The sequence below is a fragment of the Sparassis crispa genome (genome assembly GCF_003851025.1).
Source record: "Sparassis crispa DNA, contig_000006F, whole genome shotgun sequence".
Taxonomy (NCBI): Eukaryota; Fungi; Basidiomycota; class Agaricomycetes; order Polyporales; family Sparassidaceae; genus Sparassis; species Sparassis crispa.
The window spans coordinates 652,979-679,742 of record NW_020939753.1 but is presented as its reverse complement, the minus strand read 5'-3'; the positions used below and the strand labels follow the sequence as shown (position 1 = coordinate 679,742).

General features: G+C 53.9%; 11 protein-coding genes across 11 annotated transcripts; 8 read left to right on the top strand and 3 right to left on the bottom strand.

Moving 5' to 3' along the window:
- Positions 1 to 430: 430 nt before the first annotated feature.
- SCP_0702530 (hypothetical protein) lies at positions 431 to 1,026 on the top strand (the record flags this gene model as incomplete). The annotated part of the gene is made up of 3 exons (XM_027760179.1): positions 431 to 701; positions 755 to 897; positions 958 to 1,026. 3 exons carry the CDS (start codon positions 431 to 433, stop codon positions 1,024 to 1,026), a joined length of 483 nt encoding a protein of 160 aa, XP_027615980.1.
- Positions 1,027 to 1,470: 444 nt separating this feature from the next.
- On the top strand, positions 1,471 to 2,141 carry SCP_0702520 (NuA4-domain-containing protein; the record flags this gene model as incomplete). The annotated part of the gene is made up of 3 exons (XM_027760178.1): positions 1,471 to 1,575; positions 1,630 to 1,815; positions 1,869 to 2,141. The coding sequence occupies 3 exons, from the start codon at positions 1,471 to 1,473 to the stop codon at positions 2,139 to 2,141; spliced, it is 564 nt and encodes a 187-aa protein (XP_027615979.1).
- A 191-nt stretch (positions 2,142 to 2,332) lies between these two features.
- Positions 2,333 to 2,699, bottom strand: SCP_0702510 (hypothetical protein; the record flags this gene model as incomplete). Its single annotated transcript, XM_027760177.1, has 2 exons — positions 2,333 to 2,543; positions 2,593 to 2,699. The coding sequence occupies 2 exons, from the start codon at positions 2,697 to 2,699 to the stop codon at positions 2,333 to 2,335; spliced, it is 318 nt and encodes a 105-aa protein (XP_027615978.1).
- A 543-nt stretch (positions 2,700 to 3,242) lies between these two features.
- SCP_0702500 (Vacuolar protein-sorting-associated protein 37 1) lies at positions 3,243 to 3,955 on the top strand (the record flags this gene model as incomplete). The annotated part of the gene is made up of 4 exons (XM_027760176.1): positions 3,243 to 3,292; positions 3,355 to 3,482; positions 3,530 to 3,657; positions 3,713 to 3,955. The coding sequence occupies 4 exons, from the start codon at positions 3,243 to 3,245 to the stop codon at positions 3,953 to 3,955; spliced, it is 549 nt and encodes a 182-aa protein (XP_027615977.1).
- A 670-nt stretch (positions 3,956 to 4,625) lies between these two features.
- Positions 4,626 to 7,132, top strand: SCP_0702490 (hypothetical protein; the record flags this gene model as incomplete). Its single annotated transcript, XM_027760175.1, has 7 exons — positions 4,626 to 4,784; positions 4,839 to 4,977; positions 5,035 to 5,134; positions 5,187 to 5,480; positions 5,531 to 6,287; positions 6,351 to 6,488; positions 7,118 to 7,132. 7 exons carry the CDS (start codon positions 4,626 to 4,628, stop codon positions 7,130 to 7,132), a joined length of 1,602 nt encoding a protein of 533 aa, XP_027615976.1.
- Positions 7,133 to 7,850: 718 nt separating this feature from the next.
- On the top strand, positions 7,851 to 10,267 carry SCP_0702480 (NCA2-domain-containing protein; the record flags this gene model as incomplete). Its single annotated transcript, XM_027760174.1, has 5 exons — positions 7,851 to 8,238; positions 8,489 to 9,369; positions 9,431 to 9,634; positions 9,687 to 9,886; positions 9,952 to 10,267. 5 exons carry the CDS (start codon positions 7,851 to 7,853, stop codon positions 10,265 to 10,267), a joined length of 1,989 nt encoding a protein of 662 aa, XP_027615975.1.
- Positions 10,268 to 11,441: 1,174 nt separating this feature from the next.
- On the top strand, positions 11,442 to 14,251 carry SCP_0702470 (Mitochondrial phosphate carrier protein; the record flags this gene model as incomplete). The annotated part of the gene is made up of 10 exons (XM_027760173.1): positions 11,442 to 11,903; positions 11,968 to 12,340; positions 12,846 to 12,920; positions 12,974 to 12,989; positions 13,042 to 13,064; positions 13,129 to 13,277; positions 13,332 to 13,453; positions 13,520 to 13,678; positions 13,755 to 13,923; positions 14,024 to 14,251. The coding sequence occupies 10 exons, from the start codon at positions 11,442 to 11,444 to the stop codon at positions 14,249 to 14,251; spliced, it is 1,776 nt and encodes a 591-aa protein (XP_027615974.1).
- A 226-nt stretch (positions 14,252 to 14,477) lies between these two features.
- SCP_0702460 (hypothetical protein) lies at positions 14,478 to 18,802 on the bottom strand (the record flags this gene model as incomplete). Its single annotated transcript, XM_027760172.1, has 24 exons — positions 14,478 to 14,694; positions 14,759 to 14,854; positions 14,908 to 15,059; positions 15,416 to 15,558; positions 15,616 to 15,659; positions 15,710 to 15,717; positions 15,771 to 15,797; positions 15,852 to 15,869; positions 15,925 to 16,105; positions 16,164 to 16,350; positions 16,405 to 16,446; positions 16,507 to 16,541; positions 16,598 to 16,608; positions 16,660 to 16,739; positions 16,793 to 16,874; positions 16,937 to 17,044; positions 17,095 to 17,154; positions 17,210 to 17,287; positions 17,347 to 17,820; positions 17,873 to 18,150; positions 18,201 to 18,281; positions 18,334 to 18,431; positions 18,484 to 18,509; positions 18,569 to 18,802. 24 exons carry the CDS (start codon positions 18,800 to 18,802, stop codon positions 14,478 to 14,480), a joined length of 2,760 nt encoding a protein of 919 aa, XP_027615973.1.
- A 225-nt stretch (positions 18,803 to 19,027) lies between these two features.
- Positions 19,028 to 20,437, bottom strand: SCP_0702450 (Prohibitin-2; the record flags this gene model as incomplete). Its single annotated transcript, XM_027760171.1, has 9 exons — positions 19,028 to 19,074; positions 19,155 to 19,332; positions 19,394 to 19,456; positions 19,506 to 19,631; positions 19,709 to 19,893; positions 19,948 to 20,026; positions 20,079 to 20,127; positions 20,181 to 20,214; positions 20,275 to 20,437. 9 exons carry the CDS (start codon positions 20,435 to 20,437, stop codon positions 19,028 to 19,030), a joined length of 924 nt encoding a protein of 307 aa, XP_027615972.1.
- A 225-nt stretch (positions 20,438 to 20,662) lies between these two features.
- Positions 20,663 to 21,901, top strand: SCP_0702440 (Probable vacuolar amino acid transporter; the record flags this gene model as incomplete). The annotated part of the gene is made up of 8 exons (XM_027760170.1): positions 20,663 to 20,698; positions 20,757 to 20,782; positions 20,848 to 21,010; positions 21,070 to 21,412; positions 21,464 to 21,487; positions 21,542 to 21,685; positions 21,748 to 21,779; positions 21,833 to 21,901. 8 exons carry the CDS (start codon positions 20,663 to 20,665, stop codon positions 21,899 to 21,901), a joined length of 837 nt encoding a protein of 278 aa, XP_027615971.1.
- Positions 21,902 to 22,726: 825 nt separating this feature from the next.
- Positions 22,727 to 26,411, top strand: SCP_0702430 (predicted protein; the record flags this gene model as incomplete). The annotated part of the gene is made up of 4 exons (XM_027760169.1): positions 22,727 to 23,899; positions 23,948 to 24,154; positions 24,209 to 24,604; positions 25,236 to 26,411. The coding sequence occupies 4 exons, from the start codon at positions 22,727 to 22,729 to the stop codon at positions 26,409 to 26,411; spliced, it is 2,952 nt and encodes a 983-aa protein (XP_027615970.1).
- Between the last annotated feature and the right edge of the window lie 353 nt (positions 26,412 to 26,764).

Genomic DNA, 26,764 nt, shown 5'->3' with positions numbered 1-26,764 from the left:
AGCATATGGGTATGTGGTGGAGCCCTGCAACATGTGTTCATCGAAGCCCGGCTAGCGGCGGAATTCACAGTCATCTTCTCTGCACGTTTTGACTGGTATGCAAATACGACTTGCAGTCTAGTTTCACTCCAGTCTCACTGTACTGCAGAGACTCCATCGGTATGTCCATTCACCTACCCTGGTGTCTATTAGGTTTGCCCAGGTGTGCCTCGATGCACAGCCACCACGAACTGAGGAAAGCCTAAGGCCATTCTCTATACTTCAAGATCTCTGTGTTCATCTACGGCCATCGGTGCCGTCCGGGGACTTCGCCCACGCGTTACAAATAGATCCGCCCGAGCTATAAATCGGTGAGCATGCAGATTCGAGTGTATATCACCGCTTCCTCGCCGACCTGAAGCACCACATCACATTCATCTATCGTGTCAATATGCTCACCCTGTGGACTATAGCATTAGTCGCCCTCTTCTCACTCATCCGCGCACAGACCACACCCGGGACGATCAGCGCTCCTGCGCCGTACACCCCCGTAGCGCCGGGCTCTGCATTCAACTTCAGCTATAACGCCCACGCTGATTACTGCATCTCCAGCTTCAGCTTCACCGCCTATGTCATCACGGAGCCGCCCACTTCATTGATCGAGACGGGTGACTTCATGGGCGGGTACACTTTCGGGACGTATCAGGAAGAGAATTATCCTGGTGAGCGTAGGCCGTCTTGTGTGATTTGAAAACTGTATCTGGACCTTCCGTAGCCGTGCCGTGGCCAACGAACCCACCGCCGTCGCAGCTCACCATGCCGGACTTCTCTACAGTGGAGTCTGGTTGGGGCCGCGGTTTCAATTGCACCAACTGCACATTCTACATCACCGTGCTCGAAGAGTGGGATGATTGCGCGGTACGTCAGAACCTCTCCAGATCGTGGTCAGAGCTCTTCTGATGCTGTCTTATTATTCAGGGTGCGCTGGGCAGGAAATTCGGACTGGCATCCGTTCCGGTCATTTACAACGCCACGACAACATCATGAGTCTGATCAAGTCGGGGGCTATGCGCACTGTACTATCGGACTGCTCATTTGGATAGCACCCATTACATGGACTTCGGTTTATTGGAACATTGACCCACGAGTTTGGGACAGTGTATGGACGATTGTCGATTTGTCAGGCATCCATGCTCGCACGATCTTTTGTCTAAACAAAGATACTGTACCACTAAGTGCTGCGAATTCGTACCTGTAATCATGTGGCAAGATCTGTGTCTGTGTCAGTTTTTTCGAGAGGCTCGAGCTAGTCTTCCAAAGCCAGACTACAAAATCAGTCCTATGAGAGGTTGGAGGGACGGATATCTGATATAGGGCTCGAGCGGCAGTAAGCATTGAATTCAAAGACGAGATTGCGGGCAAGACCTTCAGATGTTCCCGATTTGGGTGCGCGTCTGTCGCGTGTCAACCACCCGGACAGGATCCTCTAACATGTCGGGCGACATTCCCACTCCCGAAGACAAAGCTAGATATGATGCTGCGCGCAAAGAACTCCTACACGCGCTGGCGAAGAGGCGAGCGGTGGACAAGCAGCTGGTCTGTTGCCTTACTTTCTGTGTCCTGTAACGCTCATGTCAGTGCGTTCCATAGTCGCAGTTGGAGGTTCAGATATATGGTCTAGAAACATCCTATTTCACGGAGACTGCAGCCCACAGTGGTGGGAATATCATTCACGGTTTTGATGGATACCTGAAGAACCCGCCTGGTGGCAGGCGGAAGTATGACATTCACCCGGGCGATCGGATGTTCTCTAATAGCAGCGAGACATACAAGAAGGTGATTCTCGCTTCTACATGAACTTCGACTCACTGAGCTCTCGCTTTTGTCAGTCGCTCGAGTTAGCTGGGGAGGGGGAAGAATTGGCTGCAACAGGAGAAGATCATTCCCGCATGTCCACGCCGGTCCTTACCACTGTCATTGTTCCTCCTGCTCCCCGTGCACAGGAGCTCACTGCAGCTCAACAGAAGAAGCACCGTGACAGAGAGTACCAACGGAAGAAGCGAGCCCATGCGCGGAATACCGCGACGCCGATGAGTGAGGAGGAGAATGCTGGTATGGGGAGAAGGCCAACGAAGAGGGCGCGGTTGGCGGACGATGATTGAGCTTTGACATTGGTGCGTTCATCCAGATCGCCTGCTCCGTCGAGCCACTGTAAGTTATGTCTGGCCGCAGTGTACCTTATGTATCAATAATTTATACCGGACTACCCTGACCGGGGCTACTTATGGCCATAGTCACTTCTTGTAGCATGTACCAACACCCATACTCAGAGAAATCACACGAGTAATCAACGCTATGTGTCCAGTGTACTGATAAACTTTTTCACATGGGCTTCATCCATACCACCACCATCTGGATCCACAGCTTCGATGCATCGCGCAGCGGCAATTATGTGTCTTGTTTCGTTTGCATTGATCCAGACTCTCCCATTAAGTCCAGTCGCTGTTTCCAATGGGAAACGCGCACCCAGCAGCGGAAAGAGGAAATGGTTGGGATCAAGCAACCTGCAAGGCGAATGAGAATTAAAAACAGGCAGACGGGAGGAAAACTTACAGCCGGCACATCTTCAGACTGCAGTGGACCACAAAGCCGCCCTTCAGCTCCCCGTAGCCTTCGGCCTTGCGTGTCTGTGCGTCGAAGCACTCCAATTCTGGCTCCATATCCTTGTGCGCCAACGATACTCGAGCATATAGCAGTGAGCCGACCTGGTTCCTTTAAATACAGGCTCGTGGTATGATGTACAGCGGAGTACCTTCAAGTTAGGCCTGTTCCGTTTAGTAGCCCCTTCAAAAGCCAATCCATCCAGCGAGGCTACATGCGCCGACGCAATGTCGACACGCCAATTTTCACCACTCCGTGCAACGACGACTCCAATGGCAGACTCCTGAGGGGCAGGAACATACTACATCCATGTATTAGGAAGCATAAAATTAAGAATATATGGCCGCAGCTCACCCGCCGAGAATTGCCCTCTATCCACCATTTGCTCCGGTTGGCCGAGTGCTGTAGTTCACCCGCACGAGTCGATATAATGGATGAGTCTTCTTTGACACTGGACAACTGCAGAAGACCAGGGCCGAGCTTGAGGTTCACATGTTGGGCAGGAATGCGCTCTCCCGGGAGAACGAGCGGCATGACCGCGACGTGAAACACTCTACGGGGGATCTCAGATTCGATTCTGATCGCTCTTGTCCTCGACCGTCATGGCGAGCACACCCCTGATGGCAGAGTTTCCCGAACTCGCACAATTATCGTGAGGAGTTAGTTGTGTCACTCGTGCGCCGTTTGGTCTTGACGATGTCATGCATCACACAGGAGAGAGGACTTAGAGGATCTCCTCGTCGACCCTGTTTACTTCCAGGCGACATTTCATGCGCTTAATCAGGTCAAGTCATTATACCAGGCGCAGGCGGAGCTTGGCTCAGCGAACGAGTCAATAGCAAGTAAGTATCACTTTGGCTCCTGACATAGATGACTTCACAGGCTACAGGACATAATCTCGCCTTGCAGGATAGTCTCTACAAGCTACGAACCGAGACCCAGGAAGCATTCGATGAAGCAAAGGCGCTAGAAAAGAGATGGAAAGATCTAGAGAAGGAGCAGAAGGAAGTCTATCAGGTACAACTCCACGTCTCACTTCATGCTGTACATCCTCTGAGTAGCTGGGTGGCAGCGCTTCTCTCCGCAATTCCTCTTGATGCGCCTGAGGCATGCTACGGCTGCGCAAGACGACTTGTCAGAGGCTCGTGCCTCAGCGTTTGTTCAGGGCTCCACAGAGGAAGCGGCGTCGAGTCTCAGTGGCAAGGACATCGATGACTTCGTGCGCGAGTTCAAGGAGCTGCGAAAGGTCTATCACAAGCGGATGATGTGGGGTGACCGGTGGGCCGCCGGGCAAGTGGAATGGCGAGATGATTAGTGCCGGTACCAGACGAGCGGTGTGTTAATGAGTTTGTATGGCTTCTCATTGATTTGCTCCGAATGCTGACTGTCGTGCCAGTTTGTAGCCTTAATCTGTATACTTCGGAGTTGCCTTTGTGCACGATATAACGGAATCATGTACGATGTTCAATGCAAGTGCAGAGTTTCATCCCAATATTTTCGCTGCCACCCCACGTAGCCAATTCACAGCTGTCCGTATCGTGCACATGGACCTCATGGTGATTTAGGGTAGGTGGGTAGGTAGATATGACAATTCTATCCTACATTCATGATGCTATTTATGTGCAAATGCATGCTTTGTGATTGTATTCAATACAAAAGTTTCCTGCTGCTCACTTTCAAGATGGGTGTCTCATTCGACGATTATGGTGCTGGTTCGCCGTTACCAACATTAATCGCCTTACATTTCAAGTACAAGATTGCTCAATAGATCTTTTACATGTGGCTGGTGCCGCGATCGGCATTGGGGACTTGATGACGTCACGTCACGTGGGTCAGAAGTACTGTCTTCCTCCTCCCACCGTGGTGGCTCTCTCCCACATACCCACCACCTCCTGCTTTATAGGACGGCGGCACTAGACTGCATACCCTGCGTGAACGTTCGTTTACAAAACTATTTTGCTAGTTTTCCAGCTAATTTGTTGCGGATGTTTACTCCATTCAGTATAGATTTGCTTCCCATGGACCAGGTTATCGAGAATCTCTGGATCGGTGATCTCTCAAGCGCACTCAACACACCTATGCTCAAGGCGAACAACATCCACAGTGTCTTGACTGCTATGCGGGGACGCTTGTCTATACATGAGGTACGTCCTCTGCTACAACTTTTCCCGAGATACAGCCTGACGGACGTAAAGTAGACTTTCATCCGCAAGCAAGTCAACCTCGATGATACAGAGGACGCGGACATCCTCGTCCATCTCGTCTCTGCCATCTCATTTATCGAAGAGGAGTTGGAGAAAGGGCATGGCGTATTAGTGCACTGTCATGCCGGTCTGAGTGAGTCTTAACATGACGTGTCTAGTGACATCGACCCAAGTCTAACATCGTCCGTAGGCCGCAGTGCAACCATCGTAGCAGCATACCTTATGTATGCGCAGGAAATTGACGCCCCATCAGCTCTAGAAGTAATCAGGAAAGCGAGACCGAATGTACAGTGAGTAGTACTTCGTTACCGAAATTACTAATTTTTTATGTTGCATTTTCAGACCAAATGCTGGGTTCTTGGAGCAACTGGATATTTTTCATGAGGCTTCGTTCAAGGTTTCACGACGCGACAAGGCTACGCGGATGTTTTATCTAGAGCGCGTAGTCCGGGACGTCATGAGTACGTCCTCCGATTCTGATTCTGACTCATTCTTCCTATATAACGAATTCCTCTATCCAGACGGCGACGGTTCAGTAGAGACTGACATGTTTGCCAAATACCCTCGCACGCCATCAGATTCGGCGCCAGCAACGCCAGCGGGTCCACGACGGCGGATTCGGTGCAGGATGTGCAGGTGCGTGCTTTCAGTCAACAACTTGCTGTTACAGGGCTTACGATGTTTAGGCAAGAACTTGCGACGCGAGAGCACATGCTTGACCACGGTCAGCTTGGGCCCCCGACACCAGCATCTCTGTCAGCGGTTTCTCCTGCGGCGTCGCGGCGACCATCCATGCACGACGGAAAGCCATTCAACGTGCTTTCCCCGCTATCCCCAATCTCCCCTCCGGGCTCCCGTCGGCCTTCCATGCTTGGTAATAGACCCGGGAGCTCACTCTCGCCGATGTCCCCACCAGCCTCACGTCGCCCATCCACTCACGAGCCTGCGATTCGCTCACGACTCAACTCGAACGCAGACAATCGACCCCTCAAGTCCTCTCTACTTGCGCTTGACGGCGCGGCGCAGTTTGGACACGATCTCTCGGACGCGCTGCAGCTGTCTGAGTCCGCACTTGAGGGCGATGACGACTCTGTAGATGAAGAGTTCGACCCAGCGCCTGCCAAGCCTGAGAGAAAGAGCGCGGCGGTGGTCAACCTGCCGTTGATCACGCCTTCGGCGTCCTCGTCCTCTGAGTCAGGAAACCTTCCCTCTGTTGCCAGACGGCCATCGGCATCATCGCGCTCCAGCAGTTTTGCACACCCGTCGGACCTCGCTGCGCAGCTGTACGCGAACCCGAAGCTTGCAGCACTCCGTCGACCGTCGCTATCAGCACTGAATATGTCGCCGATCTCGCCGGCAGGCCCTTCGAATGGCGCCAAGGCGGTACCGTTCAGTCCACCGATCCTTGCAAACCCGAAGTGTTCAGGTTACTTCGTTGAACCGGTTCGTAGCTCAGGTTGTTCTATGGACTGCGTTTTGTTGATGGCTAATTGGTTTGGCCCGCAGATGAAGTGGATGGAACCGTTCTTGGAGGAGGGCCAGATGGCCGGGAAGATCGTGTGCCCGAACAAGAAGTGCGGCGCGAAGCTGGGTAATTATGATTGGGCGGGTGTCTGCTGCAGCTGCCACGAGTGGGTCGTACCGGTGAGCACTGCTTAACTCCCCTTGTTGCCCTTACGTGATGAAGTGGCTGACGGGTGTTGTCACAGGGATTTTGTATTCATAGATCGAAGGTAGATGAAGTAGTGTAGCTGAATTCGCTATTGCATCATGGCTGGCTTGTGTGATTCGTTTGTTGGACTTATTGATGTACCCATGTATGTTACAGCATAGCCGAACCATTCTAAGTGTTATGGATTTGTGCGATCATTTGGCAATGCAATTTGGAGCTCCGTGGAGCCTTTCTTGCGTGGCTGATGATTCATACTTTGTCGCAGTGGCTTTCTTTTCGTGACGCATCTACTCCTTACCCAGTGCTTACTGGTTGGCATTGACAACATTCATGTGGAACCCGAATGCAGTTGGTGTACCTGCCCGTGCAGCCAGCGATGTCCCGACTCCGTTCCATCTTGCATTCTGAAACATCTATCAAACTAGAGCGAAATCGAAGTGTGGTACACCTGACTATATAGTCCATCCCTCTGTTTGACTGTTGACATGATCCACTCGGGGGCGCCTTCCGAACACTACCTCTCTCAGCTAGTATATATTTTTGATTATGTGTTCTAGCTGCTCTTCGTCTCCACTTGATCCCTCTCTCTGAAATGTTTCAGCCCGTGCAGTGGTGATGAAGGGCTCCTTGGCACTTGTGTGGGCTTGTGTGTCCTTGGTTATTGCGTAATAAATACTCCACACTCCCACACTCATAGTAAAAGCAACTCCGTTGATGCTGAGGCCTTTTGGTGTGGAGGCTGGAGGCACCATCTCTACAGGCTCGTATATAAGAGGTGAACATTTGGCAGTGGCTTTGCAACATATTTTGAGTCTTGTTCTTCGAACCCAAAGCCAGGTACGGGCTAGCATGTGGCATTGATGTGGCATGTGCTATGCCATGATGAACGTCCGAAATACTCCTTACCTCTTCAGATACTGACATGATGGTTTCGAGCACATATCTCAGAAGCTGGAACAATCAGCGTAGATTCCCTCTCGCAGATTCTTTTCCGCTGTTCCACTGACACTTCTCGCCACTGCTATGACTTATCCTGCATACGAGACCCAGCTCGCCTTTCCTCGTCGCCAGTCCGTACTGAATTGATACCCTTACTCTATCATTCTGATACTAGCATCCCTGCTAGCATTAATGTTTGGCGGGGATTAAGTTGCGACTTTCAGCGCTTTAAGTTGCGACTTTCAGCGCTTCATGCTCAGTGCCATCCTTCTCGCTATATACGGATGACAGAGTAAACAGACGCCCACTTGACTCTTGAGTCGATCACGTCCCCGGAAATGTTTTATAACGCTCAACGCCTTGACTACATAGCCTGCATTTGAACTTACCACCTCATGTCAACATTTGTTGGTCATCTGACGCGCGACCTGTCGCAGAGGATCGTTCCGCCAACGACCAGCGCACCTCCGAGCCCACCAGGGTTGGAGAGCCACGAGAAACACTCGCTGCGGACGCTCTTCCTAGGTCTCAATCACCCACTGTCTCTCGATGAAGTGACGGGCTCTCTACACGCGTTACCGAAGTCCGAGCACTTCCATGCCGCTCAAGCCGACGATGAGGAGGGCGCGCTGCAGCGAGCCATTCTTGGGCGACTGGCCGTGGAGCTGTACGGGCATGCGCTGCACACATTTCTGCAAGAGGCAAGCGATGCAGAAAACGAGCTGGAGTGGTGGAATGATATCGAACGCTCACGCGTGAATTTGGCTATGTACCTGTTGCAGAGTACGTGCATAGTCTCTTTTTCTCCATCCCAAGTCCTGGATGCCTTCAGATGTTCTGCTTGAATATGCGGCGGTATAGTTGTGTTAGACCTGTTGGTCAGGCAAGTGCCGTATGCTTGGTGTATGACTTCCAGTCTCACTGCCTGTTCTTGAGATGGTTGTGCGCTGTGAAATTGGTCCTCACGCTGCCCACCTATCCTCTCATTGTAGACCACACTTTTTTGTGCAACCGACTCATCGATCCTCCTCAGCTCTCCCCGCACGTATTATCCGTCTCTCCAACACCATCCTGTCAACGCTGAGAACACGCAACCTGCCATTACACCTGTCCCTCCTCACGCCCTCATCTCTCCGTCAATTATTCTCCTCGAGTAACATACTCCGCCCCAATCCCCTGACAATTGCCCTCTTCCCTCACCTCCATTACCAGCCTTACAGTATCGCCCTTTCAACCGCCCACTTCCCATCTACATCTGCGTTCGCCACCTCCCCTCGAGCGAGCGTGGAATCCGCATTCAAAGCAATGTCGACTTCGCTCTCTGATTTTGCCCGGAGCGTCGTCGCGCTCATCACGCTGCCTCTAGAGCTGACGAAGGGGGAATGCAGGTATAAGCAGCAAGAGCTCAAGCGCATCCGCGACGAGCGAGCCGAGATCCTCGGCACGCTCGCAGACATGCGGGACCTGCTCGCGTCAGCGGTCGATGAGAGTGCGCAGGAGCAGAGCATGACGAAGCTCGCAGAGTTCACGAGCTCGCTGCAGGGCGCCGTGCAGGACGAGAGCGCAGCGCTAGAAACCAGCCCGGTGCATTCGCTGCGGCTCGTCGCGGGCATCCTGCTCCCGACACACATATCGATTCACGCGGTGGACACGCGCGGGCTGATGCGCCCCTCGCGGCTCACGCTACTCTGGCCGCGCCTCGTACTGCTCCCGCCGCTCGTGCTGTATGGCGTGCGCATGGCGTATGCGTCGAGAGCGTCGCTGGAGGACGTGGCGTGGGAGGCGGTGAAGACGCTGCGCGGCTTCTGGGAGGGGTGGCTCATAGAGCCCCTCAAGGGCGTTATCGATACCGTCCAGGCGAGCAGAGACGACGGGGTCATTATCACTCGGGAGAGTGTCAAGGCGGATTTGAACGTAGGTCCTTCGGTGCTCCATGATTCTGAGACGAGGCGACTTACGTCTCCTTGATGCTCAGTCTCTGGAACGCATGACTTTGGCACTCGCGCAGGAGAAGCTGCATTACGACGTACCACAGCTGCAGGCGCTCTCGCGCCAGGTTCAGCTTGGCGACCTGACCTCTGTCATGCAGATCTACGAGCAGGACATCAAGAGCCCCTTCAACTCCGTCATTAGAGGTACCCTACTCAGATCGCTGTTCATCCAGGTGCAGAAAGCGAAGGTTAGTGTGCGCGTACCCTCGCGTAGCTCTCTCCTCACTTGCTGCGTCTTAGGTGGACATCGACCAAGCGCTCTCCGGCATCGACAAGCTGCTCAAGTCGCAAGAATTGACGTTCGCGTTTGTGGGTGTCGCACCTGCGTTCGCCATCGTGTACGTTCTGGTAGGGTACATTCGCAGCCTCTGGATGGGTGGACGAGGCAGCGGGCGCTATGGCGGGAAGAAGCGCAGGGCAAGTCTCTGGCTTAAAATGCGGTACGTTCGTCTCCACGTTTATCTCATTGACATCCTCACGCAGGACACATGGCTCTCCCTCCCAGGAGGATCGAGCGAATCCTCGTCGCGCAGCCCAAGTCGCACCACAACCGCCAGCACAGCAGCACGCCTCGCGACATGCAGATCCCGGCGCTGACATCCGGGCTGCTGCTGCTGTCGCTCAGCCACCTCCGCACGTACGCGGAGAAGCATCTCCCTGCGAACTCGCGCCTGCGTGAAGGTTTCCTGGAGGACGTTACCGACCTCGAGGACCCGGCGCTGGGGCGTGCGGAGAAGCTGCGTGTGCTGGACCGCATGTGGCGATCCTGGGGAGAGGTACTGGGCTGGGGGAGGGTCGCGGGGGAGATAGGTTTGAAGTAAGTGGGACTCTTCACGGTTCTCGCGGAAGCCCATCTGTGCGATGATGTTGTTCATCGCGGCATGGCCTCCATGGGATGGGAATATCACCAGCGCCTCGCAGTATCAACAGATATTGTTGGAGGAAGGGGCGTTTATCTTCCAGGTTGAAGGATTTGACAGATGATGACATCTCCGAGTTATCTGGCGTGCAAAGTATTGACCGGGACCATGGATTCTGAGTTCAGGAAGTAAGTACGTGGGCTATGACATATGGATCTGGACCTCCGTTTCGATTTCGCGCTGTTCGCGTTCACATACCTGATGTGTTCCACATGATTATCTGAGTATTTCAGGCAGCTGAAACTTTCTGCGTACTCGCCTCTTCGGCATCGAATGCTTGGATATGCACTCTGCTTGTGGACGCGCGTTGTGTCTTGGTCAGTCGATGTCATCTGCCCGAGGACGGCAGTGTGCGAGCGTTATCTCGAGGCTATTCACCGCCGTCTAATGGCCAGGCCATGAAGAAGAATCATGTGCCACGCCCGTCAATAAGCTTCGCGTTCGTGAGAGCATTGCAGATACGCCGGCAGAGAGGATACTATCCTCCAACCAGAGTCTCGCAAGAGGCTGATGTTCGCTGCCCGGATACGTCCCCCGCAGTGCATGTGCCCACCTAACCCGTGTGCCGGGATCAGCTTACCAACATAGGACTCGAAATTTGGGGTGCTCCGGGGCGATGCTCGAGTGATCAGTGGAAGTCCATTGATCCCTCCTCGAAGCCTTTAATAGTCTTACTGTGTGCATGAACCTGCGAACACCCTACTCAGAGCTGCAGCGTCTCCGCGTGCGGCACCGACGTACCTCTTCGACCGTCTCAGCACCGCGCTCTCGGATCTGACTCTCGGCTTGCGGCACTGATAGTTCTGCGACGGTCGCCGGGCACCCGAAGGACTCGGACACTTGGAGCGCAGGGAGGCGATGTGTATTCGTGTCCCCGGGAGCCAAGTATATAACCCTTCTGACGCTGGCAGTGAGCCGATCTAAACTTGGGGCCTGCAAGCTGCGCACCACCGCCTCCTCCCGACTGTTTGCGTCCGCTGGGTCTATAAAGGGTCGGCCAGGACCGTGCGCGTCCTCCCATCCCACCCACACTCACTCGTCATACCAATATCCCGTCCCAGCAGACCGCGCCCGAATGACGACCACAATCCAGATTCCGTCCGGGCCCCATACCTCGAGTTCCCCCCGCAGCTTCTTCGACTGGCATGAAAGCCCCAGCGACCGGCCGTACCCGAGCACGCTGCCCGCACTATCTCCGAGTTCCCGTTCGTCCTCGCTAGAATCCGACTCCGACTCGCCGCGGTCCCCAGTATCGCCCACCTCGCCCTGGGTGATCGCTGCTGCGGAAGCGCAGGTGGGCGTGCACTATGTGCGTGAGCGCTTCCCTGCGTCGGGGACCGTGTGCGGCGCGCCGCCGTTCGTGCACGAGCCGCTCTTGGTCCGCGCGGACGACCGCGTCGCGCTGCTCGAGGAGGAGGGCGATCATGCGCTGCGCGTGCGGGTGATCGCGACGGGCGAGGTCGGGCTCATACCGATATGGAACGTCGAGGGGGCGCTGGAGCGCCTCGCGCGGCTGAACATGGAGTTCAACGAGGCGGTGAGTGCCGCGCCGCGCTGCTCGCATGATTCGTGGTGCGATGCTGATGCCGGCGCGTGTGCAGGCGACGTGTCCTGTCGAGAGCCGATACCTGAGAGGAAAGCGGGGCGCAGAGGCGTCGATTGCGCACATGCACTCGCGGTGCATACCCTTCGCGATGCGCTACCCGCTTTCGCTGCATACCCACGAGTATGAGGTCGATGAGAGCTTCGACGAGTTCGATGCGGATGATGAGGACGTACCGGTGTCAGCGCGCCGGCAGAAGTCGGTCGAGTTCGCCAAGTGTGAGCACCCGGTGGTGTTCCGATACCCATCAGAGTCGCTTGTGTTTGGGGAGGACGAGGGCACGGACATCGAGGACGAGTGTGAGCATGAGTGGTGGTCGGGATGGGAGGAGGATAAGGAGAAGTTTGAAGTACGGGTCGAGGTGCAGGAGTGTGAGGTGGATTCGGAATTTTATCCTGGCTCTTGATCTGCTGCATGAAGTTTCTCTTTCGTCACGCGTCGTGGACTATGGATCTTTTTTCTCCCGTCTAGTTGTTCCTGTCTTGTCTGCTACCTGTGTATAATAGCATTAGTCCTGTACTGCGTACTCACCAAAATGTATGTTTTATGTATGTTTTATATTCTTGGCTCGCAAAGATGTGCGTGACGACGGGTGAGTGACGCGTGACGATAAAGCACGTGATCGCGCGCTATGACGTCGACGGCGCTGCAGTCTGACTGTCTGACTTTGAGTGATGCGGCCTCTCATGCAAGCCGAGCGTGGCCTGCTCCAAAGCCGCGACAGCCACGCAACCCACCCATTCGTCGTACCCCCACGTTCGCCATAGAATCCCTTCTACTCTTTCTTCCTCTATATTTGCTGTAGCGATTTAGTTAGACCGTCTACGGAGTAGAATTTGATTGGCATATCCAAAAGTGTTATCGTTTATATGGCAGACTCCAGCGAGAAGAGTGCGCCGTTTCAGGTGCCGCAGTTCACGGCCAAGGACTATTCCTCGTTCTTCCTCGCAGGTGAGCAGGCCAGTGCGTGCTAGACAGCCATTGACTTCATGTACCACTGGCAGGCGCACTATGCTGCACGTAAGCCAGCGCATTTTCACCGTCTGGCACTCGTAACTTACCGAACGTGCAGCATCACGCATGGAGGAATGACGCGTGAGTTCGGAATTCATCCATATTAATACGACGTAGTAGTTGCACGCTGAGAACTCACCTGCAGCGATTGACGTCATCAAGACACGCATACAAATCGACCCCGACCTCGCACACCAATCCCTTCTCTCCGGAGGACGCAGAATCGTCGCCAAAGAGGGCCCGTCTGCTCTCCTTACAGGCTTCGGTCCCACCGCCGTCGGCTACCTCGTCCAGGTACGTCCCGTCCAGCTCAGGGAAATTGCCCATGCACTGAACACTGGGCATTAGGGCGGCGCGAAATTTGCGGGTTACGAATACTGGAAGAAACAGTTCGTGCAGATCGCCGGGAGCCAGGATGCCGCCGTGCGCAACCGCACCGCGATCTACCTCGGCGCGTCCAGCGTGGCAGAGTCTGTCTGCCCCCTCCGTCCGTAGCGCACCGTCATTTGCTGACCGTGCGTCCGGACGCCCCGCAGGTTCTTCGCGGACATCCTCTTAACCCCTCTAGAAGCCACCCGCATCCGCCTGGTCTCGGAGAGGCACTACGCGACGGGGCTCACGACCGGCTTCATGCGCCTCACGCGCGAGGAGGGCCTGCGCGGGCTGTATGCTGGCTTCCTGCCCATCCTCTGCAAGTGCGTCTTCCACCGTCTTCCCACTCCCCGTTGTCTTCCCATGCCTGCTAGCCATGTCTGAAACGCATACGGACAGACAAATCCCCTATGCAATCGGACAGTTCACGGTGAACGAGTTCTGTCACGAGCTCGTATTCCGCAACATATCTGAGCAGACGCGCGCCAACCTCAGCAGCAGCGCCAAGTTCACCATTGCTCTCGGGAGCGGGGTCGTCGCCGGATTCGCCGCGGCGATTCTCAGCCAGGTACGTCCATCCACCCCCCCTCCCGCCTTCCCGCCGACCGGTCCAACCACACTAAGTACACAAGGGCTGAAGGAAAGACGCTGACTGCCCACCCATGCAGCCTGCAGACACGCTGCTCTCGCAGATAAATAAAGGTCACGGGCCCTCGGGCTCGATGGTCTATCGCCTGCGCACGCTCGCCGTGCAGGCGGGCTTCCGCGGGCTCTTTGCGGGGCTCGGCCCGCGCATGGTCATGACCGCGGGGCTCGTGTCCGGCCAATTCTTGCTGTATGGCGCCATAAAGGACATGCTCGGCGCGCCACCGGGGCTGGAGATACACAAGGAGTGAGGGATTTCCCCCACTGAGAGTCTCGGCTTGTATGAACTGTAGAATTACCAGCTGTATAGGCCTTATACGATTGACCTGTAGAGTAGAGCTTGTAGTGTTGTATTATTGTTGTTGTGTTAGATGTCATCATCATTCGATCTTCCGAGACCACGATGACATGCATGAGGTGCACCGGCAAGTCAAAGGACAGTCTAACAGAGGTGCCTCGAGGCAAGATTATCAGAGATTATTCTTCAACCTCGCGCCCCAGCACCTGGGCCAATACCGACTTGACACCGTCACTCTCATCCTGATCTTCGTTCCCGGATCCACGCGCATACCGGTCCAGCTCCCATGCGAGGAACCGCCTACACACATCCTCTGCATCCTGCAAGTCCTTTCGCTCTTCCTCGCCCATCTCCTCATCCAACAGCTGCCCCAGCGCATGCATCGCCAGTAGCTTGCTGCAGCACCCGCCCCATGATCAGTGCATACACAAAACACCAGCGAAGGGGCGAGTGAACGCACCTAACGTGTCGAGCCCGCTGTGCAACGCGCCGCGGGACACCGAAGATTTCCGCGCAAAGAGCGGCATGCGAGTCCAGTGACAGACCCTTTGCAACTCTGCCATACATGATATATTTCTTCATCTGGAGTTTTAGAAAGCTTGAGCGTACCGATACAGATAGGTGATGCGCTCGCCCGGCGCCAGCGTAGCGCGTTCCTCCTCGTCAACTATAGTGTCTGCCTCGTCGTCGGCTTCGTCTTCTGTCTCCTCCGCGCCTGCACTTGCACCCAGCAGCTTACCTTTGCGTGTCGTGAGCATCACCTGCATGTGCAGGAGCGTGAGAGGCAACGCGCGCGGGGCGAGGAGCGCGTCCGTGAAGATATCGTGGAAGTGAGTTGCGGCCAGGACTTTTGGGCAGCCGGAGCCGCGTTGCGCAAGGTGCTTGAGTACGCCGCAGAGAAGGCCGGCACCATCTGCAGCAGGGCATCCAGGATGGAGTACACAAGTTACAAAGAACGAGACCAGCATACAAATAAGGCAGCAGATCAGAAAAATGCGAGATGCAGATCAAATGACCCAGATCCTAAGAGGTACTGGCCTGCAGATATAGTCCCTTTGCCGAATTCGTCTAGCAGTATGAGAGAGCGAGCGGTTGAGTTTCTCAGAGCCAAAGATACTTGGTTCAGATCGATCATGAACGCAGACTGGACCTGGTTAATAGTATTCGCGTGCAGCCAGTTCAGTCGAGCAAGCCACATGACGCAAGAGGTAGAAATAGTCACTCTTGAGACCGACTCTCGAGTCTGGATCCTCGTGAAAACTGGCCAGAAAAGAGATGAGACGAAAAACAGAAGCCAGAAGGAACATAACAAGTTACTCTTGTCGACCACGCCGAGGGTCGCAGATTCGGCTGGGACGAAGCTGGAGAAGATGTGACACTAACGGAAAGAGTAAAGAACGGAACAACGGACCATCCGATCTGCATTCCATGTCGCAGTTAGGGTATGGCGAGTACTAGAAACACAGACGTACCTGTGCCATGTACTGGATCAGCGCAACCTAAGCGAAATGGTTAGATTGTCCTGGTTGATAGCCTACTTGCATTGTACGAACCTGTTTGAGGTAAACACTCTGCTTCGCGGTCAGATGAACTGCATATGAGCTGTCAAAGGCTAAAAAGTGCTACCTTGCCGCAGGCGTTCGCGCCTGTGCATATGATGATGCTATTTTGTTCCTGCCTGCGTTCAATTTCATCCGAGTTAATCTCGCTCAGATATTCAGGAACATCTGAATCGACTCCGGCGCCACCGACTAGGAACGCATCATTTGGAACGAAAGTATCCACGACAATCTCCTGTAAGGGATGTCTGGTCCACCTTCAGCCTGAGAGTACATGAGCGCAGAGAGGGCGCACTTCCGACGTACCTTCCCTGTTTGATATCTAGAATATTATCCTCTGTCATCTGTGGCTGCCTGTAGTCACATGCACGGGAAGCTTGCGCAAAGGATAGAAGGCAGTCCAGTTCCGCGCATACGTCGCATGCATGGCCCATATGTTCATCATATACCAGTATTCTATCCTGGAGAGATTGCACGATCTCTATTTCCCGGTCTGTCGCGAGGTAATGTCCAATAATTGTGCACATACGAGCTTAAACAAGCTCACCAACAATGGAGGGATGCAGGTCGCCGATATGATTGTCCATGTCTATTTTATAGCAGAGTTAATAGACAGTCGTACTACTACGTATGATTGTTTCGATCTTACCGTGCATCTCGTCTGTTTTGAAGTAGACGTGAGATCTTCGTTTCCGCATGTTAGTCGCATTCGTGTGTTCGCGTAGACGCCAATAACTTACTCGGACGAAAACTGTCGCACAATTTGGGAGGACAACTCGAAACGCCATTATCTAAAACGTACCTGGAAGCTCCAGCCATCCAAGACAGTGATCCCTTGCTCTGTCTTCCATTCTTCCAGCATCGGCACACAGACGAGAAACCCTGTATTAGCGATTGTAAATTTTTGCATTTGGGTGAGGGCAGCAAAGCCGTACCGAGTTGAGGAAAATATACAACATTTAAGGTCGAGGCATAGTCTGGAGGAACCTTGGCTGATACGTTCTGCGCGACTCTTGACTGTCGAAATATAAAAAGCAGTAAGTGGGATACGCCAATAAGGAGGCTAATTGTATTCGCACAAGGACGGCATCAATACCGTTGTAGATGTGCTTGAGCCTATCCAGCTCTTCATCAATGTGTGGTCTCACACAAATGCGACCTGCGTTCGCTGATTCTTCCCAGTCAACCTACGACGGAACGTGAGGTAAATAGTAAGCTTGAAGTATATGTGACCTACAGTTTCATTTACTGCTGTCCCAACCTCCTTGGAGCTCGCAACATCTAAGGCTTCAATAAGCTAGAGCAGTTGTTAATCGTCAGAAGCATTAATCGATAGAGCAATCGTAACATACTCGCTTGACAATCGGAACACTGCTTGCATGAGCTAGCTCAAACAGCGCATCTCGCAGCATCAAGGTATGGAAGGTAAACTGGCTCAATAAGCAGAAATCGGTTGTCTGACAGACCACACGGTGAGAAAATGGCCGACCTTGACAAGACCCTGCCAGTCCGACACCTTGGCCCGCCCAGCTCGCATGGCTGCAAGGATGCGCGGAACATTCTTGATCCCCTTCAGATGAGTATGCATCGCATCCGCAGTCACCTGGTTCTCCGGCCGCAGGAAACACGCAAGAGCATCGTGCCTCGCATTAATGATGGGCAAACTCATGGACGGGCGGAGAAGCCATTCACGCAGCATGGCGCGGCCTAGAGTCGTCTTGGTATTGTTCAGGATGCCAAACAGCGACAGCCCTTCCTTCGTCTTGTCCGAGTGGATCGACGCGTGCGTCTCATCCTCGAAGATCTGCAGCGAGAAAAGGGCATCTGCGTTGATCTGCATAGTCTGCTCTAGCGTGAGTGCTTCAATTCCGCGGACCTCTAAACCTCCAACGCCCTCGTCCTCAAGGCTGCCGACCGCGCGTACTCGAGCGAGGTGATCAAGTAGCGCCCCAATTGAGCCAAGCTACGCGAATATAGAGTAAGATACGAGAATATGCGCCTTGTGATCAACTCACACAGAGAGGCGATCCCTCCAGAGATGCGTAGTTCGACAGACGGATGGAGGCATTCCAACATTGCATAGTGGGGTCCACTCCTGCCTGTCCCCTACTGCGCATAAAATCATACGCATTTCTTGGCTCAGAAACTGAGCCAGGGTCAGAAGTGATACGAGAATCAAAGTTGTCCATGGGTAATTCCGCGAGAAGGCGTAAAGATAAGACTCGATCGCGACCTTTAATTGTAGAGAAATCTTTGTGAGGTCTGATCTGGAATGTACCTCCGGAAGCACCCACTAAATGGTCATGAATGAAGGCCTATCGGAGATTAAGCACATCAACGCACTATGATCGCGGAGAATATTCATGAAATTATCATCTGCCTTCGAACTGGTGAGAGCGATGTCTGGACTAGCTTGTCCAAGTACTAAGACGTGTTTCAGCTGCCAGCAGCTAGAACTTAGAGCGCATATACCCACTCATCTTCGTCAAATCGAAGTGCTTGTTCTCTTGAGTGTCTTCGAAAACGTGTATCGTGCATTTTACTGGATCATAGTATGCGCATCCAATTCTGCCGCTGTAGACATATCAGAGCGGCCCCAAAGTCTTTCGCGGAGATAGACACGCACAATTGACACGATGCAGCTAAACATATCTGGTAGAAGGATGAGAGCAAGCGGGGCTTTCTGGGATCAAAAGTAAAGTCAGAAGTACCTTGACACCGTTAGTTATCATATTGTCGTCTTCCTCATCTTCGGTATCCTCAGAGGTGCCAACACTGCCTCCCCATCGCACCCTCTTAGCCTGTTTTGCCGATGCTGAGGGGTTGGGTGTCTCCTCAGAATCAGACCTGATATCCACTGGCTCTTCTTCAATCCGATTTCTCTTCGCGGTAGTCCTCCGTTCAAACCGTTGCGCTCGAAAACCAGTCTGTTTCCCCCGTGGCATGATAGGAAGCAGAACAGAGTTAGCGGGACTTGCGGCGGGACTTGGACGCGTCTGTCACGGTGTCACAGTCGCGAGGCACGTGACGTAAATACTCACATGTGAGGCGGGAGCTCGCAGAACAAACTGAATTATCATCCTGTGCTTCAACGACATCAAAACGTGGGATACGGTGTGTTGGTTACTCAAACAACAGCACGTCAAGCCCGCACTCCCGCACCGTGACCATCACTTCTTCTTGTTGAACTGAAGGAGATCACTCGCATCTTCCGTGACTGCAGAGGGAAATTAGTATCATTGTGCCAAGCTAAAACACGCCGGAAATGACAGATGCGCGGTAGAGCAGTTGGCTCACCATTCAGAAGCAGACTGTGCGAGTCAAGCATCACCCGGTTTCCTGATGCTGCAAGGAGATTCGCGATGTCACGCGCCGCCTCGAGGCGACGCAATTGCAGGAACCCTTTGTTCGACCGCACCGCGTCTCCGATGAGCTCAGCGCTCTGGGCTTCGCCCTGTGCCCGGACGATGATTGACTATAAAGAGATCACGGTTAGGGTGTGTGCACTTTACGTGTATAGAGAAGATAAGACAAACCTGCTTCTCCTGAATGGCCTGGTCAACGAGAAAAGCGGCCCGAAGGGCGGTTTGTTGTGCGACCTGGAAAGAGTAAGTACAACCCAACATTAGCAAACGGTTGGTAACGCACTTGTTTCGCCTCCACAGCGTGCGTGAACTCTGGTGAGAATGCAACGTGCGTAATTGAGACGTCATCCAGCACGAGATTGAACCGCAATGCGCGGCGAGTCAAGTTCTCGCGTACAAGCCGAGACACCTGATATTCAGTAATTAGGCGGGCGCGAGTGCATCACTGAGATTAGAAGCTAGCTCGTAATTTGCAGTGGCACGAACCATTTCTCGTTGTGTGATCAGCTGACTGGCGTTGAACTGTGCTACCACGCTTTTCAGGACTTCATTTACAATTGAAGGGAGTACACGCTCGTCGTAGTCCGTGCCGAGCTCGCGGTAGATTGTAGGTAACGAACTGGGGTTGGGTCTTGACAGTACACGACATGTGATGTTGACCATCTGGAGATCTATGCACTAATGTCAGTAATACTCGACATGATATGCTGTATTGAGAAAGATACCTTTTGTGCCTGTGAGACTGGCGATGTTACGTGGCTTTGCACGTATGTCGAAGACGATAGGTGTCTCGAACCAGGGGATCTGTACTCTCATCTTGCAGTGCACCAGGGACAAAACAAGTAGAACAACGTACCATGAGATGAGTTCCTTCAGGGTAGACGGTCTCTGTCACACCGTTCAACCTGCGCGAGTGTGTAAGCCCTCTAGACTTATGTCAGTTATATATCCCATTCACCGTGTGTATTTGATAGCACGGTGACCACCATCAACTGCACGATTTTCAATTTCAGCCTCCAATAGCTTTAGCACATGCTCAAAGTAAGACGAACCATTGAACAAGCTTGCGTTAAGCGCGAGACCTCCGCCTATGAGAGCGATCAACAGACCACCTCCAGCGGTAAGCCCCTTGCCGCTGGGCATACGACCGCCACCGCCTTGGCTTGCACGTTGGACCTGTTGAGCAAACCGTCTGAAAGCTTCTGGGCCATTCATCGCTGAAGAGGAGACGGAGAGTGCGCTCAACGACGTCGTGAGCCGGTGCGCGTGCACTGACGACAGATTCCGGCAGCTGGTCGCGGCAACTTCCGGACGCTTTTCTTCTTGACTCAGACGCTCGCCGACCCGTGCAGCCTCTCAAGCTTGTCAAAATCGTGCTCTCATTGCCGGAACAGTGTCAAAGCCTCGCAAGATATCGCGTAGGTATCCAAGAGTAATTCTATGGATGCCCGCGGGAACCAGAATCTGAGCAGTGTCGTATGCAGCACTACCTAACCAGCATGCCGATGTTCTCACTCAACTATCACACACGCAGCTGGGTTGGGTATCTATTGCCTGCTGGTGAGCTCGCTTGATTGCTGCTGTGTGTGGCCCAGACAAATCTCTGTACGATGATGTCACGACAGGCTCGTTGTGTACTCTCCGCAGATCATCGAAAACTACCAGCTCAAGTCCGGTGAAGGTCTCAGTGTGCCTTTTGTCGTAATCTGGTTGGCCGGAGATCTCTGCAGTCTGACTGGCTCGGTGCTGGCTGGCCTTCTTCCCAATATCATCATTCTTTCTGCTTATGTGAGTATGCTTCCCTCGCAGTGCGTCTCGGAGCTCTCACGTAGTATGCCCTACTTTAGTATGCTGTATGCGATTCCATACTGCTGTTCCAGATATACTACTATCGCCGAACAAACCCTGCACTGTCGAAGGGATCACTCCTCATACCTGACGAGCCACCAGTGTCCTCGGAATATCCCGATGAAAGTATCCCGCTACTGGACAGCCAGGGAGAGAAGGCGAATCCTCCTATGGTCCGCGAGGTTATAAAATATGCAGGTGCCCTTGTATTTGTTTCAGCCGTTGGAGTAGTGGCATGGACGGTGGATGAATACTTCCATAAGGGTGCGTCTAGCTCCAAGCCTGACGAGGTCCTCGAGTGGAAGAGCCAGGCGCTGGGTTGGGCCAGCGCTGCAATGTTTTGTAAGTGGGGCGCGTGGCAATGTACGCTTCAATGGCTCACAGTAGCTTTAGTGGGGGCGAGGATACCACAGATAGGTGCGCATGTTACCTCCTTTGCCATGATGAAGGGCTAATCTCGGGTGGTCGCAGTCAAAAATGTCAGCACCAGATGTGCGGGGCTGTCCCCCTTCCTGTTCGTGTACTCAATCACCGGAAACACGACGTACTTTCTTGCCATTTTGGCGGCGTCAATGGACATGAAGCATCTCATTGCGAATGCATCGTGGATTGCCGGTGAGCCGCTTGTATGCGATAGGAGAGCGCGCTGCTGATGGACTGCGGGTGGGCGGCGCTAGGGAGCACTTTGACGGTGTTCTTGGACGTCTTTGTAAGATGGTTCATGCAACTCTGTTCTCTCCGTCAACTGAAACGCTCTTGCAGGTGCTTTGCCAGTTTATGTACTATCAGACGATAGATAGGCGCACATCTCATAGGCGAGCGGGGTGCTGAGGAGCGTGGTAGAGATCTGGTGCAGTTCTCAATGTAAATTGCTAAAATGAAAACATGTACAACCTGTTCCCGCGAATGCTGCGTCGCTGCTGCGAGCCCAGGGGACCGGGGATGAGTGATAAGAGAGGGAAAAGTTCTTTGGGTCCGCGTGGCCGGTTGAGGAGGATATCTTTAAGAGCCGAAGGGTGTGGCAGGTACTTTGCGCCATCTCTGCCTCGTTTCTAACCTCGTGTTGCCTGTGGTTGTTCGACGTCCCACGTTGCAGGTCAGCTTTAAACACTTCGAATGGCATGTACCGTTCGGACTGAACATGCACCCAGCCTCGTGCTCCTCCATCACCCACCGCACAACAAAACTCTTTATCAATGTCAAATCGCCCGCCAACTTATATTCTCCCCCATATGCTTCCCCTTCCCCACCCTCGTCCTCCACCCCAGCCCACCGAGTCTTAGGCCATCTCAGTTTGAGGTTGCAGATGCTCAGGTGAGTCGCTACTCCACCCCGACCTCCGTTCTCGGACCAGCTTCAGCTAGCGTCACACTGCGAACCCATCTGCCTCCGTTTCAGACTCTGAACTGACGCCGCACTGCATTGTCTAGTGTTTTGTGACCACTCTCCATTCTTCAGGGTCCCATTTAAAGCTAGCAAGGCCACCTCGGAGCGCCTCTCTTCACGAAACAAGCACTTTTTAATCCACTGTGTGGCGACTGGAGATTTCAAAGCAACGAAGGTGCAGGACTCGCGACTTAAATTTGGATGCGCCGTACGCCGGTTCTGCATTCCTGCACTTCACACAGGCAGCCCAGCACACCCCCTTTGCCAATTATGGCGTACGCTGCAGTCGACCCAGCTCGCTCGAGGACCTTCTCCTGGGTTTCAAACCAACTAGCTTCTCCACCTCCGTACGAGTATCATGATGTTTTCCCAGCGATTCCTGCTCCTGTCACGTATTCAGTCGACCCTCCTCCAAATCTCAGTTCGTTCCCGAAGGCCCAAGACATGGGTGGGATGCACGCTGACATCTCGCGAGCATCCCGTTCCCGGAGACCAGCGCAACCCCTGTCGATCCCACACCTGCGAGAGGCCCTGCATAGCCTTGAATCAGAGATGGCGTCATTGCTGACCCAGCGGGATCTGCTCGAGTCGAAACTGGAGCAGGCCGTGCGACTGCAGTCGCCCATCCAGCGGCTGCCAAATGAGCTCCTCGCTTCGATCTTCGTGATCGGCGTGCTAGATGGAGAGGAGGAGGATTCGCTCATGATGTCAACCCTGATGCTCGTCTGCCGGTATTGGCGAGAGGTCGCACTCGGTACTCCGGTGTTGTGGTCGCGGATCGTAGCTGGCACACGGCATTCGCTAGACAGAGTGCGATTGAAGCTTGACAGGTCGAAGTCTGCGCCTCTGTACATATGCGTGGACTTCAGCCCACGGATGGAGCATGGCAGCGTCACGACGGAGAACATCATGCTAGCGATGGACCTCTTACGTCCCTCGATTTGGCGGTGGCGTTCATTTCAGTTGACCATCCTGAACCGCCCGCAGGCGCATGCCGCGCTGACGCGATGCAAGGATCGTGCACCACTACTCGAGGTGCTCTCGGTGCGTGTCTCGCATTCTATGCAGGAAGACCACTACTCGCATCCGCCACTCCCGCTCTTCGCCGCTTACACGCCCAACCTCCGCTCGTGCTCGTTCACCTCGTTTAACTTCAATTGGGATCTCAGACTCGTTAACCGGCTGCGCGTGCTCAAGTTGGGTGGATACTGGAATGGATTCACGCCCTCCATGGATGTCATCCTGGGGATGCTCCGCGCGTGTCCGCAGCTGGAGGAGCTTGCACTGCGAAACATGTCTGACGTGGACCCGGACTCATGTGCGACGTTTGATACTGACCCTCCCGAACATGATGGGGTTCCGGAGCAGCTCGTGCGGGTCAGCGATTCCAGGACAATCCAACTGCCGCGGCTCGTGAAGGCGTCGTTTTACTACTCCGGCGTTGTACGTACGCGAACGATACTGAGCATGCTCTCCTTTCCTGCACTGCAGAGAATCGAGCTGTGCTTCTTGGATAATGTCTCTCCGGTCGTGGAGCATCTGCGGCGTCAGTCGTTGACTTCGCTGCCGTTGCACCACATTCGCATCGAAGCCAGTTTCTTCAATGAGCTGAAGCTTGTGAGGTTACTGCGTCGGCTTCCTGCTCTGATTACGCTCGAACTGGTGGATGTGGAGGACGCCTCGTCAAATTTGATGAAGGTATTTGATTGGCTTTTGAAGCACAGGCTTTTATTGACGGATTTCAATTGCCAGAATCTGTCAACGCCACCGGCTTCGCAGACATGGATCTGTCCCAAGTTAACAAGTCTGAGTTTGGAAGGATGCACCTCGCTTGACTGGGAATCCTTACGGTCATTCGTCGAATCGCGCCTACCCGCCCAAACCCGCGCGTTTCCCCGCCAACTTCCCACCTCCGCAGAACCACAGCCAACGCACCCTTCGACGTCGTCAGCTTCGGAATTCGCCGCACATGCGCACATTCTCTCGCGGGTGCCGGTCACTTCCTCCGCAAACCAAGCCCTGACTGCGCGCGTCTGGCCGCACCGCCTGCAGTCCGTCGACCTGACGCGCTGCCATCAGATCAGCAAGGAGATGGTGCAATGGTTGCGCATGTATGTCGCGGAGGTCAAGTGCGAGACTGTCAAAGGGGTGTGGGGGGAAGCTACGACATAGAATGGCGTCGTCTGGAGACTTGGACAGGGATTTGGATATATACCTTGACCGACGTTCGGTCACCCTTCTGCGACAGTCTCAGGACCTCTGGATATCATCTCTGACGGGACACACAGTCTTCTTCTGAGCCCTCTTTCTGCCGTACGTTTGATCTCCTTCGCTGCTGTTTTGTGCTGCACCGAAAAATCGAAACTCGGACTGAAGGCACGAAGCGCGGGGGCCCATCCTCTTTTCTGTGCATGATGTTTTTTGATACCCAGGACATCCTACGCTTCATGTTGCTTTCGCGAATGCATAAATTAACGTATTGCTTTACCCCTTCCCAGTTTCTGCCCGTTCCCTTGTAACTCTACGATAGTAGTGTATCTATACTACGCTGTACAGGACACGTCGCACCCGTAATATCACTAGCCAACAATTCATTCGCAGTGAGATGATTTATTAGATCGGGCGTCTGAACGCAACTGACGTAAGTATAAATCACATACATGGGGCGCTTAATACTTGTTCTTCGACACTCCGAGTCTGTTCTTCTTGTTCTTGCACTGTTAGCGGGACTATGGCTACTGTAACCCACTACATCTATTCTCATTATGATCCTGCGCAGCGTGAAGCTCTCGAACGAGCGACTGGCCAAGTCCCAGAGGCTCCGCCTGAGCCAGAGATCGACCCATGGCAGACGGAGTCAGCGTTTGGTGCCCAGCGACGCGCACTTGCTCCGCGGTTCGTGCCAGCAATAGTTTCCTACGACGAGATCAATGATAAGATGAGCGAGACCTCGCTTGGTCCGGCTACGCGAGCGGAGCAGGTCAATACCAATGATGTGAGCGGGTGGTACAGATCTCTGACACAGCAGGCTCGAAGTACCAGCGCACCTGCAGTTGCAGTAGCAGTGTCGTCCACGGTGACTTCCACCATTTCTCCTCTAGCCAGCCCAGCACCTGCCACGGCAGCGTCTATTTCGATTGCTCACCTAGCAGTGCCGCCTACAAGTCAGAGGCAAGAGGTAGACAGGAGGAAGAGCAAGAAAGATTGGTTCATCTCGAGGGCGCTTCAATCTGAGCCAGCGACAACGCGGTCGACTCCTGCACCCACCCTTGCGGACATTCTTTCGCGCGAGCCTCCTCCGCTGCCCTCAGAGAGGCGCTTTGCTCCGCCGGTGTTCCTTGCGCTCGGCCCGACGAACAAGGGTTTCGCTATGCTCCAGCGGAGCGGATGGAGCGAGGGAGAGCCTTTGGGTCCTGGGGTGCTGCGCCGTGCCGTAGCTAAGGAGTCGGAGACGTCAAGGAAGGCGAAGGCGAAGAAGGATCGGCAGGAGAGGCCGATAGTTGTCAAGAAGGAGGAGCGCGAAGTGAAGTGTGGGGACGATGAGGAAATCAGTGAACTGCGAGAGGTGGACGTAATTGACCTCACGGTATCCGACTCGGAGCGCGAAGAAGCGGAAGAAGAGGAGGAAGTAGAAGGCGAGTCACTGGAGGATTTGTCCGGGACTTCCTATTCCACCTTCTCTTCGCACAATCCTACCGCACTGCTTACACCGCTCCCCACGGTGCTCAAATCCGACCGCCTCGGAGTCGGATTGAAGGCGAAGACTGTGGGGCCTTACAAGGAGTCGAAGAAGCGTATCACACATGGTGCCGCTGCGCTTGCGGCGCACATTCGAGCGAACGAAGAGATGCGGCGGACGAAGAAGCTCATGGGGCGTGGTACGCGTGGATTTGCAAGGATAACCAAAGCGGAGGCGGAGAGCAGGCAGCGGCTGCTGGCGAGTCTGAAGGACTGAAGATTTGCAGGCGCACGCATCGTTTGGTGCCTTCGCATGGCGGCACGATTTATCCATGACGTCTCGCCGAACGATCACTGGAAAAGTTCATTTGTGGGCTACTCATCTAATCTTCGGATTTTGTTATACACAAACCCAGCCCCCGATATTGGAGGCACACTGGCTTTAGATTATGCTCGGCAATTTCTGCTCCGCGTAGGCCGTTCCTCCATCGCTTGCCCGTCCAGTTCTGGTATCGTCCTGCGTGATGAGACTCTGCAGGTCTGCTCTGTGTAGTGTTCGCTGAGACTGTCTGGTGCGTGTAAGTAGAATTGCCTTGGTGTTAGTATGTCGCATCTTATCACAAGCGTTGC